Source organism: Colobus angolensis, unplaced genomic scaffold (assembly GCF_000951035.1).
Source record: "Colobus angolensis palliatus isolate OR3802 unplaced genomic scaffold, Cang.pa_1.0 Scaffold77, whole genome shotgun sequence".
In the NCBI taxonomy this organism is placed as follows: Eukaryota; Metazoa; Chordata; class Mammalia; order Primates; family Cercopithecidae; genus Colobus; species Colobus angolensis.
In genome coordinates this window covers 1,307,345-1,325,450 of record NW_012121487.1, presented here as the reverse complement: position 1 = coordinate 1,325,450, position 18,106 = coordinate 1,307,345, and the positions used below count along the sequence as shown (strand labels likewise).

The following is an 18,106-nucleotide window of genomic DNA, read 5'->3' as shown; positions in this document are numbered from 1 at the left end:
TTTTTTGTATTTTTAGTAGAGACGGGGGTTTCACCACATTGGCCAGGCTGGTCTCGAACTCCTGACCTCAGGCAATCCACCCGCCTCAGCCTCCCTCCCAAAATGCTGGGATCACAGGTGTGAGCCACCGCATCTGGCCTAAGCTACTAGTTTTGAGGCGACTTGTCAGATAGCAACGGATACCTGATGCAATGACAGAGTTGAAACACCCCTTCCTTCCTCAGTGCCCAACCCAGTACCTGTCCAAGGCGTGCCCATGGCCTCCGGGCTCCACTCGCTCCACTCGCCTTGCCCAAACTCCTCCTGGGCACGAAGCTGCACTACGTGCCTCAGGCCGCTCCAGGCGTCGTGGATGACACAGTGATGCTGGAGGTCCTTGACCTGAGGGCGGGGGCACAGTGACTCTGGGGAGGGGTCCAGGGTGGTGCTGGGCAGGCATCTCCCCAGTGGGTTGGTGCCTTGACCAGCCCTGTGCTTCAGCTGGCAGAGGCCTCTAGAGGCTCCCACCACTAGTGAGGGGGTTGCCCTCAGGGCCCACAGGAGCTGCCCCACCCATGCACTACAGAATCCTGCAAGCCACAATGCTTGACATGTTTATAGCCCAAATCTCTTCCCACATTGCTCTCCTCACAGGCAAGCCTGGGAAGAGGAGACTGGCCTAGCATTATCCTTCTCATTTAATAAATGATATATCACCAAGGCTCAGAAAGCTTAAAACATTTATCCAAAGCAACGAAGGTAGCCAATTTTGGGGCAGGACCTAGGGCCTATGGTTTTCTTTTTAGTACTCTTTCTTTCTTTCTTTCATTTTTTTTTTTTTTTTTTTTGAGATGGAGTCTCATTCTGTCACCCAGGCTAGAGTGCAGTGGTGTGATCTCCACTCACCACAACCTCCACCTCCCGGGTTCAAGGGATTCTCCTGTCTCAGCCCCCGAGTGGCTGGGATTACAGGCGTGCACCACCACGCCTGGCTAATTTTTTGTAATTTTAGTAGAGATGGCATTTCACCATGTTGGCCAGGCTAGTCTCCAACTCCTGACCTCACGTGATCCACCCACCTTGGCCTCCCAAAGTGCTCGGATTACAGGCGTGAGCCACCATGCCTGGCCTCTAGTACCCTTTCTACTATGCCTAAGCATCTGGGGGCACCTCTCTGACGAGAAGTAAAACATAAATTTACCATCCATGTTGTGAATGTCTTTGACCGTTCAGCCCGATATCTGAGCTCAAACCGTAGTCTGTAGAAAGATGAGTTCCAGGAGTGGGGGTCTTGCCAGGTGACACTGAGCCAGCGGGGGTTTCTGGCCACGGCAGTGACTGTGATGTTGGCAGGCGGATCAGGCTGCACTGTGGGAAAAGGGAGCATGGCTCCTATGCAGCAGCAAATATAGTGTAGAGAAGCCCATGTAGGCTGAGTTCCCAGCAGGCAGAGCCCCACCCAGCCCCGTTCACTCCCCAGGCACAGCTCCACAAGGGCCTGCTTCATCATTGCCACACCTCCCGGCAAGCAACGCCCAAAAGCCACCAACTCACCAAATCCCTCAACCACCCCTTCCCTGCCCCTCTGAGAAGTCGATAAGAAGGATTAAATCAAAAATGAAGGAAACTGCTGGAGAGCGGGAAGAGCTTACGTACAGATTCCACAACCCTGAAAGGTCTGAGTTTTGCTGAACTTGCTCCCGACACTACTGGCGACGCACATGGACACTATGTAGAAAGAGCTGTCTCCCTCCGGGACTGCCAACTGGCAGGAGAACTTCTGGGACTCCTGGGAATACTGGCACGGCTCCTGGAAGTCTTCGGCCGGACTGTTCTGACTGTTAGACACAAAACAACGGCAGGGCTCGCCTGTCAGTTTCTCACAGACTCAAGAGGGGAGAGAAGAGGGAAGTGGAATCCCGGGGTTTGAATCCCAGCTCCAGACTCATGAGCCCTGTACCTCTAAGTCTTCTTTTCTCATTTACAAACAGGAACATTAATACTACCTATCTCGTAGGGGTTCTGTTAAGATTATTATTATTATTTTTTTTTTTGAGATGGAGTCTCACCGTGTCGCCCAGGCTGGTGTACAGTGGCGCAGTCTCGGCTCACTGCAACCTCCACCTCCAGGTTCAAGAGATTCTCCTGCCTCAGCCTACCCAGTGTGCCCGGCTAATTTTTGTGTTTTTAACAGAGATGGGGTTTTACCATGTTGCCCAGGCTGTTGGCAACATGTTGCACCACGTAAGCCATCATGCCTGGCTGGTTCTGTTAAGACTGAAAAATAAGGGCTGGGCGTGGTGGTTCACGCCTGTAATTCCAGCACTTTGGGAGGCTGAGGTGGGTGGATCACCTGAGGTCAGGAGTTCAAGACCAGCCTGGCCAACATGGTGAAACCCCATCTCTACTAAAAATACAAAAAAAAAATTAGCCTGGCGTGGTGGCGCATGCCTGTCCCAGTTACTCAGGAGGCTGAGGCAGAAGAATCGCATGAACCCAGGAGGCAGAGGTTGCAATGAGCAGAGATCACACCACTGCACTCCAGCCTGGGCGACAGAGTGAGACTCCATCTCAAAAAAAAAAAAAAAAGAGCAATTAATGTAAAATCTACAGATGAGGAAACTAGCTGGATTTATAAATATATATAAACATGTAGCCTAGCGCCTGGCACGAAGGGTGAGGGGAGCTAGGCTGGAGGGCTCAGCCAGTCACTCAGGCCTTGGTGGGCTGGCCAGCTCTGGGCTCCCGCTGGGCCTGTGCTCTTGGCACTGTACGGGATGTAGAAATGAATTGAGAGGCCCCACCCAGGCTTTAAGGCACTAACAAAAAAGATCTGTCCTCGGATGACTAGACACCCAGCAGAAATGCCACTCCAGAGACGCAAAAAGTGGTAGAGGGGTTCTGGCAAGTGAGTCCAGAAAAGAATTCTGGGTGACTGAAGACATTCGAGGTGAGTCAGTCACCATCCCACCTGGCCTGGAAACCTGAGGTTTCACCCTCTTATGACACATGTGGGGATATGAGGCCACATCAGCCACTCACCCTCTGGCTGGGGTGACGAGTCTGCCATCTCTGACTCGGGTTCGAAACCTGGGCTCCTGCTGAGTCCAGCACATGGGACAAACCCAACCTTTCCAGGCTGAGTTAAAACCCCTTCCTCCTCCCCTCAACACCACCCAGGCTTCCACCCAGCCACAAAGGCAGGGTCACCGACTGCGTTACGTGTGTGCCCAGGCGGGGTCAGAGGGCCAGGGCTCAGTCTTGTTGGCCTGCGTCTCTCCCACTGCCCCAGCACCATGCCTGGTCCAAGGCAGAGGCTGAACTCACCCACGCCTGTGGAAGAAGGAGTGAATGGTGCTGCAGTTGGGCCAGGGTATGAAAGCAGACACACAAGAGAAAAAGCAGAGCTCCCAGTAATCCCTTTCCAGGGGCCTGTCTCTTCCAGGCCCTGCAGTGGCCTGAGGTCCTGGTGGGGCCTCAGTGGAGGCTGGGGCCCCCGAGGCTCTCACAGCCACTTCCCCTGCTCTTTCCTCACTTCAAAGGTGCCCAGTGGCCATGCTGACTCTTCAAAGCAGATGGAAGCAAAGGCTCGAGGCTGCTCAGGAGGAGGACAAACATGGCAACACGGACACCATACTCTCTCTTACTCCTGCTGTCAACATGGAAAGTATTCCAGTTAAGCCAGGCGCGGTGGCTCACCTAAATCCCAGCATTTTAGGAGGCCGAAATAGGTAGATCACCCTAGGTCAGGAGACCAGCCCAGCTAACATGGTGAAACCCCATCTCTACTAAAAATACAAAGATTAGCCGGGCGTGGTGGCGTGCGCCTGTTATCTCAGCTACTTAGGAGGCTGAGGCTGGAGAATCGCTTGAGCCCAGGAGGCGGAGGTTGCAGTGGGCCGAGATCATGCCACTGCACTCCAGCCTGGGCGACAGAGCGAAACTCCATCTCAAAAAAAAAAAAAGTATTTCAGTTGAAGTGTCAGACATGACAGAGATTTCCACAGGCTGGCCTGGGAAGCTGCCAGCCACCGTCTCTATCCTGCCTAATCCTGTCTATGGTACAGGCCTTTGAGGTACAAACAAGGCGTATCCTTCGCTGGACTGTGAAGCTACCCAGGCTTGGGGCATAAGCTGACAGTGCTAATGGCAGCTGCATCACTCACAGATGGGTAATCCGCACTTTTCATCATGGAAGACAGAACAAAAATATGACTGCTAGGCGGCCCAGTAACTCTATGGAAACAGACCCAAGTAGGGGCCGAACCACCCTGTTGAAGTCACTGCTCTGGCTTTCTGATACAGTAGTCCTGCCTTATCTGAGGTTTTGCTTTCCAAGATTTCAGTTACCTGTGGTCAACTGCGGTCCAAAAATATTAAATGGAAAATTCCAGAAATAAGCACTTCGGAAGTTTTAAACTGCCCCCTGTTCTGAGAAGTGTGATGAGATTTCATGCCGTCCCGCCCAGGACGTGAATCATCGCTTTGTTCAGCATTCCCGCACTGTACATGCTACTCGTCGCTCGTTCTGACATCCACTGCCATCATCATGGCTCGGTGATCCAGAGTCACCCAAAACAGGTGATCCTCCTTCTGACACATGGTCAGAAAGTCCTAGTAGCCTAACACCAAGTCACAACGCCTACATCATTCACCTCACTTCATCCCATCATGCAAGCATTTCACGACCTCACATCATCACAAGAAGGGTGAGTACAGTAATAAGACATTTTGAGAGAGAGAGACCACATTCGCATAACTGTTATTACAGTATATTATTATCATTGTTCTATGCTATTATTAATTATTGTTAACTTCTTACTGTACCTAACTTATAAATTAAACTATCATCAGTACATATCTATAGAAAAACATAGTATATATAGGGTTCAGCACCATTTGCAATTTCAGGCATCCACTAGGGGTCTTGGAATGTGTCCTCCTTGCCACTGTATTCTGATGACTGACAGCTCAAAATCAATTGTAAACCTCTGGACTGGGGAGACTGTGGCTCTGGGATGGAGACCGGCAAAACCGCAGAGGCAGCTTTGTTTTCAGCATCTTCTACCTCCTCTACATCCATGCCTGAACCCATCCCAAGTCTTCCCACGTTAAACCCGTCTTCCTGCGATGATGCAGGGACCCTCAGGCACCCTCAGGCAGGCGTGACTTCCCGCCCCATGGCCCCTAGCTCCCTCTCCCCCACCCATCACCACTTTCTCTCTCATGCCTTTATCATGGAAATAGCCTGATATGCCCACAAGGGCCCAGACATCGATAAGAGGCTGGCTGTGCTACCCTCTCCTAGGGACATTTGCATGTTTTTCAGAGCAACGCCCATAACCTTCGGACTTTGAATGAAATCAGACAGACTGGGACTGAATTCCCAGCAGAGCCACTTACTAGTTAAGTGACCCAAACCCATTAATCAGTCTCTGGGCCTCAGTCTCTCCATCTGTTAAGTGAGAAAAATAACGCCCACTTCCCATAGCTGTTGTGATAACAGTGAATAGGGCAAGGTTCCAAGCACAAGCACAGTGCCCAGCTCAGAGGGCAGTCAAATGTAAATCTCAGTTTTCTCTCATCTCCTCTTCCTCAGCCTGAAGGAATTACTTCCTAATGATAACGTTTTGAAATCACCTGAACCAGCCCCTCTCTGGGGGCCTCGGAAAGGAGGGAGCTGACGTGCACCCAGCTCAGCCCAAGATACTTACAACTTCCTCACCAACAGCACAGCCTTGGTCGTCGGAGATGGGGTGCTCCGAGGACCCCACTCACAAACAACGTTGCTGAGGGGGCTCTTCCGGAAGCAGGAGAGCTGGGGCTCCTCGGGGGGAACTGAAAGGAGAGCATCACAGGTGTGAGCAGGCCAGCGGGGATCCTGGGGCACACCCGACCTCGCAGGCAGGGCAGCCTCCCTTGAAGGGAACGCGTGGCTAGGGGCCAGTCCTGGGGCCAGTCAGGACCAGACACCATGGCCACACTTGGCCACACATGAATGGAATCGCAGCTTGGAAATTAAAGGACACCAAAGACCTCATGTCAGTCTGGGACACACATCCGGGACAGGGGAAGGGAAGCACCTCATGGCCAACTTGTCTGAAGAGGAGATAGGATGATCGGAAAAAAAGGGCTTTGGAGTCACACAGACCTGGCTGTGTGGCCTTGGGCAAGTCGTAGCTGCTCTTCAGTTTCCTCATGTATAAAATAAACTGATGATAATGTAATGATGATGGCAATGATGATAAGCCTGCTTTCCCTGACAAGGCTGCTGGATTACAAGAGATACAAAGAAGAAAGTGCCTTGGCGTAGGGCTTGGCACACAGGGCACTGGTTCCAGCAAGTCTTTATCTACATGTGAGGGAGCTAAGAACTTGCTAATTCTAAAAAAAATAAGAATAGCTAATTTGAGAGCTTAGGATGTGCTATACAGACTTTTTAGCACCACATGTGTATGATACACACATACACACACACACACATAGGCAAATTCACATATACCCCCTTTGCAACAACTCTAAGGTAAGGTAATAAAATTAACCTTATTTTGCCAAAGATGAAACTGAGGGGCAGAGAAGTTAAGCTGTATGTGAAGGAGCAGGATTTAAACCCAGGCTGCCTGACTCCGGGCCCCAGGCTATTCACCAGTTCCCTGGAAGTCCTAACTCCCAAAGCCAATGTTCCCCATCAGTCAGACGCTCCCACTCAGCAGCTGTCTTTGCCGGCATCTGGGTGGCAGACATTGGTGGGCCTTCCCCAAACTTCTTGCGCCAAGGAAATGGCGGGAGTTTGAAGGCTCAGACAGAGACTGTCTGGAATGCACAGAGCCTCATTTCTTACGAGAACTATCTCCAGGAGCTCTGAGGCACAACTCACCATCCACCAGCAAGTGCACAGTCCCAGCCGGGCGGCCAGCCCGGTAGCATGAATAGTTTCCAGAGTCATGGAGCTGCACCGACCTCAGCAGCAGCCTCCTTCCCACGCCAGCCCATCTGCTGAGGTGGGAGCCTGCAGCTGGCTTCCTGAGAACCCAATGAACAGTGGCATTGTCTTCCGGCTCTCCCCCTGGGCAGGTCAGAGTCACGCTGTCTCCTGGCAGACTGGTCAGCACACCTCTCGCCACCTCTGGAAGAGGGAGAAGACAGTCGGTGAGCCCATAGCCACTGAAGAAGGGGCTTCGTTCTGGTCTGAGGAAGCCACAAGAGGCCTCAGTGATAATCATGAAGTGGTCCAGGCTACCGTCACCCCTGCCTGGATTAGGGCAGCAGTCTCCTGGTGGCCTCCCCAACCTGGTCCTCACCATCCAGCTGCCTGGGAGAGCCTTCTGAAGCTGGCCGCCCCACTCCCTGGATTAGAAAACCCTTCAAGGGCCTGCCACCATCCACAGGATGAAGTCCGAGCTCCTCAGCGTGGCCTGCAGGGCCCTGCTGTCCTTGGAGGTCTCACCTCTCCCCACTCCTTAGAAGGGGTGGAGCTCTCCCCTCAGCTCACCTAGCTCTCCTCCTCACACTCGTTCTTCACACGTCATCCCCTCGACAACTCCTCCTATTCCAGGTCTTGGCCTAAACATCGTTTCCGGTCCCTCGGCTGCACTAGGCCCTCATTCTGCACTACGTCACCCACACGCTGCCATGTAATTACCAATTCCGTGTCTCCCTTTCCCTCAAGACTCCAAGCATCACAGGAATAGGCACCCTGCTCTGTTGTTCTCCGTCACATTCCAGTGCCCGGGACGTTGCCTGGCCTGTGGCAGGGGCCTGCTGAGCGCTTGATGAATGTGTGAATGAATGGATGCCCTTAGGAATGAATGCCAGGCACCCAAGTGCACATGTACACAGGAGGCCTCCGAATCGCAGGGTATTCATGGCAGAATGCCTATTGTACAGCTGGCAACCAAGGCACAGAAGAATCAGGAGACTGGCCCAGATGCACAGCTGGGGTAGAAACCAGAGCTTCTGGTTCCCTGTTCCACGCTCCCTCCACTATCCTACATCTACTACAGCAATGCTGTGTTTACTCTAGGGACCAAACTGGAAGGTTAAAAAACAAAATGCATTATCTACCCCTTGAAAAAAAATTGGGTGTATTCTACTACTCAAGAAAAAGGAGATTAAAGATTAAAGGAATAAGTACACTTTTTCTGAGTAGCAGTTATAGATTCATAGAATCTAAGATAAAAATTAGCCCAACCACCTTGGACTCATTTATTAACCAATCAATCAAATTAGTCCAACCAGCTAAGGAAACAGAGGCCAGGGAACACAGCCAGTTTTCATCTAAGCACACTTGGTCCTTCGAACCAAATACATAACTGTTTATTAGCAAGTAGTAGCAATATATCTGGCCAAAGATTTCAGAAAGGACCAGCAGCCGCTGAGTGCCTGACCTCACCTCCTGGCCCATGCTCCTGGGACTCAGAAGCAGCACAAGGCTCCCTGCCTGGCCTGCAAAGCCCTTCTTGTTTATGAGGCGTTATCTCATACTTAGCAGACTGTCCTTCCTTTCACCCCATCCAAGGTGGCTGTCAGAGGAGGGAGTAAGGATCAGTGACTCCCAGGCAGATAACACCCCCAAAGCTGGTGAGGTTGGAGTCCACACTGGCTACTGGCCACAGTCCAGGGAGAGAGACATAGACATCAAAGGGGCAGAAATAGCTCTGCCTGGCATTGGGCCCTGCCTAGCTATACAGATACCCTTCCCACTTCCCTCTCACTTTAACACCTGGAGCCAGAGTCCTCCTCCCTGGTACCCTCTCCCCGGAGGCTGACAGAAAAGGGACAGACACAGGGCCATCATGGCAGCCGGTCATCTAAGGTTTTCTCTGGTCACCAACAGAGCCTTGGACCTTGGGTAAGAAAGCTGGTTGAATTGTCACCATGCAGCCAGTGGAGTTTGGGCAGGTTCCTAAGACCCCTATGGCCTTACTTTCTCCCACAGTGAGCAAGTCCTGTGTCTGATGAACATTCGAGGAGGCTGTAGCAGCCAGGCACTGGCGAGGGACACAATCAGGCATCCCAGAGACCTGCCCTTGAGAGATGGGAGACGCATTCGCTGCTGCAAGGCCAGGACACAGTGCACAGTACTCTCCTGGTCCTCAGCAAAATCTGAGTCCCAGCTGGGCCTCACACCTGTAATCCCAGCACTTTGGGAGGCTGAGGCAGGTGGATCACCTGAGGTCAGGAGTTCGAGACCAGCCTAGCGAACGTGGTGAAACACCATTTCTACTAAAAACACAAAAATTAGCTGGGTGTGGTGGTGGGTGGCTGTAATCCTAGCTACTCAAGAGGCTGAGGCAGGAGAATTGCTTGAACCTGGGAGGTGGAGGTTGCAGTGAGTCGAGATTGTGCCACTACACTCCAGCCTAGGTGATAGAGTGAGACCTGCCTAAAAAAAAAAAAAAAACTGAGTCCCTAGAAGGTGAAGTCCACTGAGGGCAATAAGGGATGGACTGCTACTGCCCAGAGGACTTGAAAGGGTTATAAAAAGCCCCAACTACAATATAGCTTTCACACAGAATTTTCAACAATATATTTTTAACATTGCAAACATTGTTTTTTAATATATTACATAATCCATGCAAATTCATATGTGTAATGTATGTAAAACTACATACATAAAAGTTAATTTAGGAAGCATAAAATACCCAGGAGAGCCCACCAACCTAACTTTTAAAAATAGGTTCTTGGATCCCTAAATTTTTCTTAACTTTACTTCATTTTTGAGCTTCATATAAATGGTTTGAATATAGTCTTCTGCTGTGATGTGCTTTTCTCTTTTCTTTTTCTTTTATTTTTTTTTTTGTGGGGAAAGGACAGTCTAGCTCTGTCACCTAGGCTGGAGTGCAGTGGCGCGATCTCGGCTCACTACATCCTCAACCTCCCATGTTCAAGCAATTCTCCTGTTTCAGACTCCCAAGTAGTTGGGACTACAGACACACACCACCACATCTGGCTAATTTGTGTGTGTGTGTGTGTTTTTAGTAGAGATGGGGTTTCACCATATTGGTCAGGCTGGTCTTGAACTCCTGATCTCAAGTGATCCACCCGCCTCTGCCTCCCAAAGTGCTGGGATTACAGGCATGAACCACCACGCCCAGCTGGTGCTTTTCTCCAACTTCCTGTGTGTGTGTGTGTGTGTGTGTGTGTGTGTGTGTGTGTGTGTGTGTGTGATACAGAGTCTCAGTCTGCTGCCCAGGCTAGAGTGCAGTGGCACAATCATAGCTTTTTGCAACCTCAAACTCCTGGGCTCAAGCAATCCTCCCACCTTAGCCTCCTGAGTAACTGGGACTATAGGTGCATACCACCATGCCCGGCTAATTTTTAAATTTTTACTAGAGACAAGTTCTCAATATATTGCCCAGGCTGGTCTTTAACTCCTGGCCTCAAGCCATCCTCCTGCCTTAGCCTCCCAAAGTGCTGGGATTACAGGCATGAGGCATTGTGCCCGGCTGCTCCTTTTTTTTTTTTTCTTTTTCTTGGAACAGGGTCTCACTCTGTCACTCAGGCTGAAGTACAGTGGAATAATTACAGTTCACTGCAACTTCAAATTCCTGGGCTCAACTGATCCTCCCACCTCAGCTTCCCAAGTAGCTGGGACTACAGGTACATGCTACCATGCCTGGCTATTTTCTTTTCTTTTCTTTTCTTTTTTGAGACATGCAGTTTCACTATGTTGCCCGGGCTGGTCTCAAACTCCTGGCCTCAAGCAATCCTCCCACCTGGGCCTCCAAAATGTTGGGATTACAGGCATGACCACCTGGCCCAGCCTCAATGATACGTTTCTCTGATTCACTGACATATATAGTTAATTCAGTTTCACTGCTATGTAATATTCTGTTGTGTGACCCTATCATTCTCTCACTGAGGGAGGTTTGGGGTCATTCCCAGTGTTTTGCCACATCAAAGAGGGAGGCTATTAACTTTCTCATGACTCAGTGCACTTGCCCAGGAACTTCCCTAAGAGTGAAAACTGCTGGTGTTGGCACGTGTGTGACATGTGTCCTTTTCCTTCACAACTGAACACACGGTCCAATGCATTGAACTCCAGTGGGCACCTGATGGAGGCAGCAGTTTACCACATCCAGTCCACATCTTGAAGTCCATCAGTGCCTGAATGCGGTTATGTATGGAAGATGCAACAACATTTCTAATCGATGCACCAGTATTTCCACTTTTCCATTTTCCACTTGATAAAGCAGCTGTCAAGATAAAGCCTAACACGGACTTCAAGTTCCAGCACAATGACAAACTTGCAGGAACAAAGATGGAAACAGTGCCCAAAGAGAACTGCTCCCAGTGCAATGCTTGCAATATCCCTTCCTCAGCTGATTAGCAGAAATCAGAATTCACAAGGCAGTCTAGGAGCACCAGCATGCAACAGACACAAGTGCAGGATGCATGAAGGTCGAAGGCAGGGGTCAAGCACCACCACGGCTCATCCAATCACTGGCACTTTTCACACAGCACAGTCCTCAACTATAAAAAGGTCCCTTCCCCAACCATGGTGACAACACTGGAAGCTCCTGGTCATCACTCATCAGAGAACTCAGTAGGTGCTTAGTGCATGTTTGTTGAATATAGGGCACGTTAGGGGTACCCACAGGGAGGGTCTCAGCACCAAAAACTCCCAGGAGCACGGTTTGCGGTGAAGGGGTCTAAGTGGTGCCCTCTCGTGTTGTGCGATGGGCAGGCCCAGGCTGGGGGGCAGAGGAGCCTGCTGAGGCAAGGAAATAGACTCCTGGAGCCAGAGGAAGCTCTCTTTTCTGCTTCTGCCTTTGCCAAATCCAGTAAATATGTCTTTCTGGTCATTTCCCCTACCCTAGTTTGGCGGGAAGCTCTTGCCATGTTTAGCGGCCAGCCTGAACAACAGCAAGGGCTGTTCTGCTCCTACACTTACTCACAATGGCCAAAGTATCTGAGCAGCTCAAAGAAATACCAAATAAAAATACTTTTTTTTTTTCCTCTTCCACAAAAGCAGAGCTGCAGGGAGCAACATAATGGCCACTTCCTCTGCCAAGGAACTTGAGTAATGGTTTTCTGAATCTTTAAAACTGAGTCACTATTTTTTAAAATAGGGAATGATTAATTATAAACCACCCATTGGCAAGTATTGCCTGTCACAGCCCTGCTTCAAAATATATTTCCTCTAGAACCTGTGAACAACACTGTGTTAACTACGCTTTTAAAAGCACCGTATGCAGAATGATCAAAGAAATACTCATAAAGACCATAAGAAAATATACTTGCTAAAGTCTGAGTGGGTAGCACCGCCCCTCCCCTCCCGCCCACTCAGCCCTCTGCCTCCTGACCCAAATCTCTGACTCAGTACCCCTGACAGCCGGGTGGCAGTGGGGAAGCCTCACGTGTGACTCTCAGAACAAGTAACATTCACAGAAGTGTCCTCTTGCTACCTCTGCCCTCCTCTCCAAATGATGGTGCTAGAAGTGATTTCTTTCTCTTCCCTGCGTCTTTCTGTAGTTTTTGAATTTTCTATAAGTTGCCTATATTGCTCTTATAATGAATATATATATATAATTAAACAGGCTAGATAGCCTGGGTCTGTCTGAGTTAGGATTTCTAGGAAGGAGGGAGAGGGTACGGCAGAGCACAGTGGGCACTGAGGGATATGGGGGGATGAGGGTGGGTTTTTCAATACAAGCAGCTTCTGAGCACCTTCAGGCCAGACAGTGCCACTTTGCCCTTGCACTGCTAAGTTCTCTCACTGTCACTGTCACTGAATTCTGCACCCAGAGCCCAGCCTTCCCCTGTAGGCCTGATTCCCTAGTGGACACAAGACACCATCCCTGGGCTCAGCCTTGATTCCTCCCATCTGTCCCTGTTTTTCTGTTCCCTGGGAATCTGCTGGGGCCCTCCCTAAGTAGGCACCACCAAAGAGAAGGGCCAAAAGGAAGACATACGATGGGGAACCAGGTGAGGAGGGGGCTCCTGAGAGCAGTCCTTCCTGCTCCTGGGAGATATGCCCAGTCGTGTTCATGCTCCCCGCTAGCCTGACACAGGCCTTGCATAGCAGGCCCTAGGAGACGGCGGGCAGGCGGGCAGGCGGGGGCGAAGGCGTGGCTGGTGCACACTCTGAAATTTAGCAAAGAGCGCACAATCAACAGAGCATTTGTCCGTGAGCAATTGCTAGCATTTAGAGCCAGGATTACAAGCCTATGCCTGTCCCTTCTTCAAGAATTCAATAATTTTTGTGCACCCATGATGTGCAAGTTCAGAAGTTCCTAATCCAGGAAAAAAAACTCCATATTGAAGTTACTGAGTATCTACGATGCACTGGCATTCCTTCCCATCTTTTCCATATCGTAATCTTCTTTAAACCCCACAAAGCCCTAGAACTTAAAACTATCTATAATACAGGCCAACCGGATATAAATGTCTCCAACATACTGAGGGAACTAAGAAGAGGGATCAATTATTCTAAAGGGGGAAGAGAGATTTGATCGATCAAGGCCTTGATAAATGGATGGAGGTTTGATAAGTGGAGCCACAGGGAGTTATATTCCATAAAGAGAGAACAGCATATGCAAGGCATTAAGAACTGAGAGTCACCAGGCGTAATCCCAGCACTGTGGGAGGCCAAGGCGGGCAGATCACCTGAGGTGGGGAGTTCCAGACCAGCCTGACCAACATGGAGAAACCCCATACTAAAAATACAAAATTAGATGGGCGTGGTGGCACGCGCCTGTAATCCCAGCTACTGGGGAGGCTGAGGCAGGAGAATTGCTTGAGCCCAGGAGGCAGAGATTGCAGTGAGCTGAGATCGTGCCATTGCACTCCAGCCTGGGCCACAAAAGCAAAACTCCATCTCCAAAATAGTAATAATAATAACAATAATTAAAAAAAAAAAAGAATTGAGAGTCACCAGGCACTGTGGCTCACACCTGTCATCCCAACACTTTGGGAGGCTGAGATGGGAGGATCATTTGCACCCAGGAGGTTGAGACCAGCCTGGGTAACATGGCAAAACTCCATCTCTACCAAAAAACTCTAAAATTAGCTGGGCATGGTGACACATGTCTGTGGTCCCAGCTATCTGGGAGGTTGCGGCAGAAGGATCACTTGAGCCCAGGAGGTCAAAGCTGAGCTGAGCTGTGATTGTGCCACTGCACTCCAGCTGGGACACAGAGCAAGACTATGTCTCAAAAAAAAAAAAAAAAACCAGTGAGAGTCCTGGGGAAAGCTGGTGTCTGTAGTATATGAAACGCAGTAAGGAGGGAAGGAGGACCTACAGGGGAACATGGAGGGTGTTAGCACCCTCAAGGAGATCAGGCCTGACTCCGCAGGCAGGGGGACCTTCGGTTCCTCTGTGGCCCCTTCTGAAATGCTATGCCTTTGCAACCCAAGAGCCTGGGTTAGGTTGGAGGCTGTCCTGTGCTGCCAGCTAGCCTGGACAGTGGGGACCCATGTCCCTGCTCAGAAACCCAGGTAGTGGGATGGGATTGGCAGGCATGAGCCAAGCCTGTCAAAAGTATGTGCAGGCTCAATGGCTTCCCCACTTCTCCCCACTGCCCCACCAGCCTCCAGGACAGGAGCATTCCATTGCTTCTTGTTTCTGTTCTCTTCCAATCTCCCTGAGAAAAAACCGACTGTCCCCTGCCCCTCCTTGGCTCCGGTGCATCATGAAGCAGTACAGAGGCAGAATGGAGGAAGGGGCACCCAAGGACTGCGGCAAGGCCAGGGTCACATACGGGGAGGGAGCACCTTCAGCCCAGGCTGGGATTGGGATTCTGCAGAGAGGACAAGGAAGCACCTCACCTGGGACTAAGATCACAAAAGGAGGCAGTGCTGCCTCGCGAAAACAAACCCCCAAGCTCCTCCTCAACAGTCAATGGCACTTGGTGTCTGGTCTGGTCAGTTTAATCACTGACTATTAATTGTGTGGGGCTGGGCTGACACAAACATACAGTCTGCCTTGATTTGTTCTTTAATATAAAGTACATCTCAGCAGGATGTGGTGGCTCACGCTTGTAATATCAGCATTTTGGGAGGCCGAGGCGGGTGGATCCCTTGAGGTCAGGAGTTCGAGACCAGCCTGGCCAATATGGTGAAACCCCATCTCTACTAAAAATACAAAAATTAGCCAGGTACGGTGGTGCGTGCCTGTAATCCCAGCTACTCAGGAGGCTGAGGCAGGAGAATCGCTTGAACCTGGGAAGCAGAGGCTGCAGTGAGCCAAAGCCTGCAGTGAGCCAAGATCACACCACTGCACTCCAGCCTGGGCAAGACTCCTTCTCAAAAATAAATAAATAAATAAAATAAAGTACATCTCCACAAGCAGGAGGCCCCTTGGTGTACAAGAAATAGCTCTGTGCTATCAGGCGACCTGAGTTCTATTCCTGGTCTTGTGATGACTCACAGGCAGCCACGGGCACGTCACTGCCCCTGGCAGAGCCCACTGGCCTTCTCTGTGAAATGAGGGTTCAGACTGTGACCTGTAAGTCCCCCACGGGCCCCCACTCCTGCGGTCTAGCATCCCATAGCGCCCAATCATTAGCTCTCAGAGGGCAAGAAGCAGACAATACTCAGCTTGAAAACACATAATTAATCTATGGATTTATTATTTTAGTAGTTGATGGCTTTGGGAGAAGGATGATGACCAGATCATCCCAGTGCCCTCAGAAAAATGCGTCTTTCTCCCTGGAGAGCTCTAGAGGAGGGAAAATTCCCACAACCTCCCTTGCCTCCCATTCCTCAAGGGAAAGAGAGTTTAGGTCCTAGTAACTCCCAGCAAGCAAGCCCATATCTCCCTGTCCCGGTGGCCTAGGAATCCCCCTCCCAGGGGCACTGGGACCCCCACCATAGCCCAGACACCCCTTGGCCTAGGGACCCTGCAGCATAGCTCTGGGAAAGTGGGGTTCCTCCCTAGTTGGGATGTAAGTTTGGGTGCAAGGAACCCAAACAACTTTGTTGTTTTTCTACTTTTCCCCCCTTTTCAAGTAAACTTGACAATGTCAATAACCAGAGAAAAACACGCACACGGAGACACATATTTCTCAACTCTCTTGCAGCTTGCCACGGCTCTTGCCAGCAAAAACAAGTTCAGCTTCCTGGCCCCGTTTATGTAAGTGGTGAACCAGCTGCCTGGCCTGCCACCGAGGACATAGATTTGGCTCGTGCCTGCTAATCCCATCCCACCACCCCGGTTTCTAAGCAGGGACGCAGGTCCCCGCTGCCCAGGCCAGCTGGCAGCACAGGAGGCCCCCCAGCCTGACCCAGCTTCTTGGGTTGCAAAGGCATAGGATTTCAGGAGGGGCCACAGAGGAACCAAAGGTCCCCTGCCAGCAATAATGGTCTTGATCTAAAAGGTGGGTGCTGAGAAGCCTGCAGGAGAAGACTGTGGGCACCTTGTGTCCAAATGGAAACAAATGTAGAATTTGCTCCCACGAGGGCTAGGACAAGTCCCAGGGCTCTTGGTTGCCTGTTCTTGCATTCTCCATCTTTGGACCGAGACTGGCTCCTGGCTTTGATGTGATGATAACCGTAACAATCATTAGCAGTTGGGACATTTACCCTGAGCCCTGGGCTTTCCCTACGAGCACACTACTCCTAACAAAAAGTCTTCCAGGGAGGAAGTCTTGTCCCCATTTCATTGTTGAGGCGACAAGAGATCAGAGAAGTTAGGGAACTTGCCCAAATTCACACAGCTCATGCGTGAGGGAATCCATGCTGGACCCAGGTGAGCCTGGCCAAAGCCTCTCCCTCTTTGGCCCAGGTAGCTCTCCATACTCCACCCCCAGCTCCCTTCTCTGGGCTCCCCACCACCCTCTCTCTCCCCCTCTCCCAATTTCCTCTCCTCTTCCCCGCTCTTCTCAGATCTTTCTACCCTTCAGAGGCCCAGGGAAGGGAATGCTGAGGCTTGAGGGGTGTGCATAAGTGGGGGGTCAGCGCCATCACTGTAGCTACCAACCTAATGGGACACCGAGGGGCTCTCAGGAGCCAGGAGTCATGCCCTTGGCCTGTCTTTCCCTTCCCCACAGCCGCAGTGTGTATAGGATGAGTTAGAGCCTAAACCTGCCTCCCCTTGGACTCCAAATCTCACGTCCTCCCCAGGTCACCCCATCGTCTGGGCCCATTCATTTCTCCTTAACACTTCAGAGGGCACCCTCGGCCACTGTCCAGGAAGAGGCAAGGCCGCAGGCTACGGCAAGTCAAGGCTCCCAGGCTCTAACCAGAGGCCCAGGGGCCCTCTCTGACTCAGCTCCCAGCCCCACTTGTCCACAACCCCCTCTTCTCAGATGACTAGCTCTGGCTGGCAGGCCCTTGCTCCCTCCCCCACATATGTATTTGTACTTCTTGTACCTGCTTGTATTTATCTTGTATTTGGCAGAGTCAGTATTTACCTTGGCCTTGCCTTCCTCCCATCCACACCATGGACTGTATACTGCTAGAGAGAGGGTCTGAGAGGGAGGTTCCTTTGGATCCATAAACAGGTAATGCTCAATGCTGACTCAGAGACCCGCGTGCGCATGTGACCAACTCAGGAGATAAAACATTTAATCCTCCCCTGGCAGCATCAGAGATAACCACCTAGCTCCAGTCCAAGAAGGTCCAGCCTGGGTCAACTCTCAGAGATTATAAACTAATTAGAGGAAAAGATATCTAAGGCCATGTGCTCCAGCTCACACCTATAATCCCAGCACTTTGGGAGGCTGAGGCGGGCGGTTCACCTGAGATCAGGAGTTCGAGACCAGCCTGGCCAACACGGTGAAACCCCATCTATACCAAAACATACAAAAAAATTAGGCTGGGTGGAGTGGCTCATGCCTATAATCCCAGCATTTTGGGAGACCGAGGTGGGTAGATCACAGGTCAGGAGTTTGAGACCAGCCTGGCCAACATGGTGAAACCTTGTCTCTACTAAAAATACAAAAATTAGCCGTGTGTGGTGGGGATTAGAGTCAGAAAACATACAAAAAAATTAGGCTGGGTGGAGTGGCTCATGCCTGTAATCCCAGCACTTTGGGAGACCGAGGTGGGTAGATCACAAGGTCAGGAGATCGAGACCATCCTGGCTAACACAACAAAACCCTGTCTCTACTAAAAATACAAAAAATTAGCCGGGAGTGGTTGCGGGCGCTTGTAGTCCCAGCTACTTGGGAGGCTGAGGCAA

The 18,106-nt window shown here is 50.8% G+C and overlaps 1 protein-coding gene across 1 annotated transcript in view; it reads right to left on the bottom strand.

Moving 5' to 3' along the window:
- IL6R (interleukin 6 receptor) overlaps positions 1-18,106 on the bottom strand; it is a 64,452-nt gene that overhangs the window by 31,368 nt on the left and 14,978 nt on the right. The window contains exons 5-9 of the mRNA XM_011928495.1: positions 6,857-7,105; positions 5,694-5,817; positions 1,636-1,817; positions 1,181-1,347; positions 240-381 (exon numbers count right to left, since the gene is read on the bottom strand). Of these exons, the coding sequence (XP_011783885.1) occupies positions 240-381; positions 1,181-1,347; positions 1,636-1,817; positions 5,694-5,817; positions 6,857-7,105 (864 nt within the window). The remainder of the gene's footprint in view (positions 1-239; positions 382-1,180; positions 1,348-1,635; positions 1,818-5,693; positions 5,818-6,856; positions 7,106-18,106) is intronic.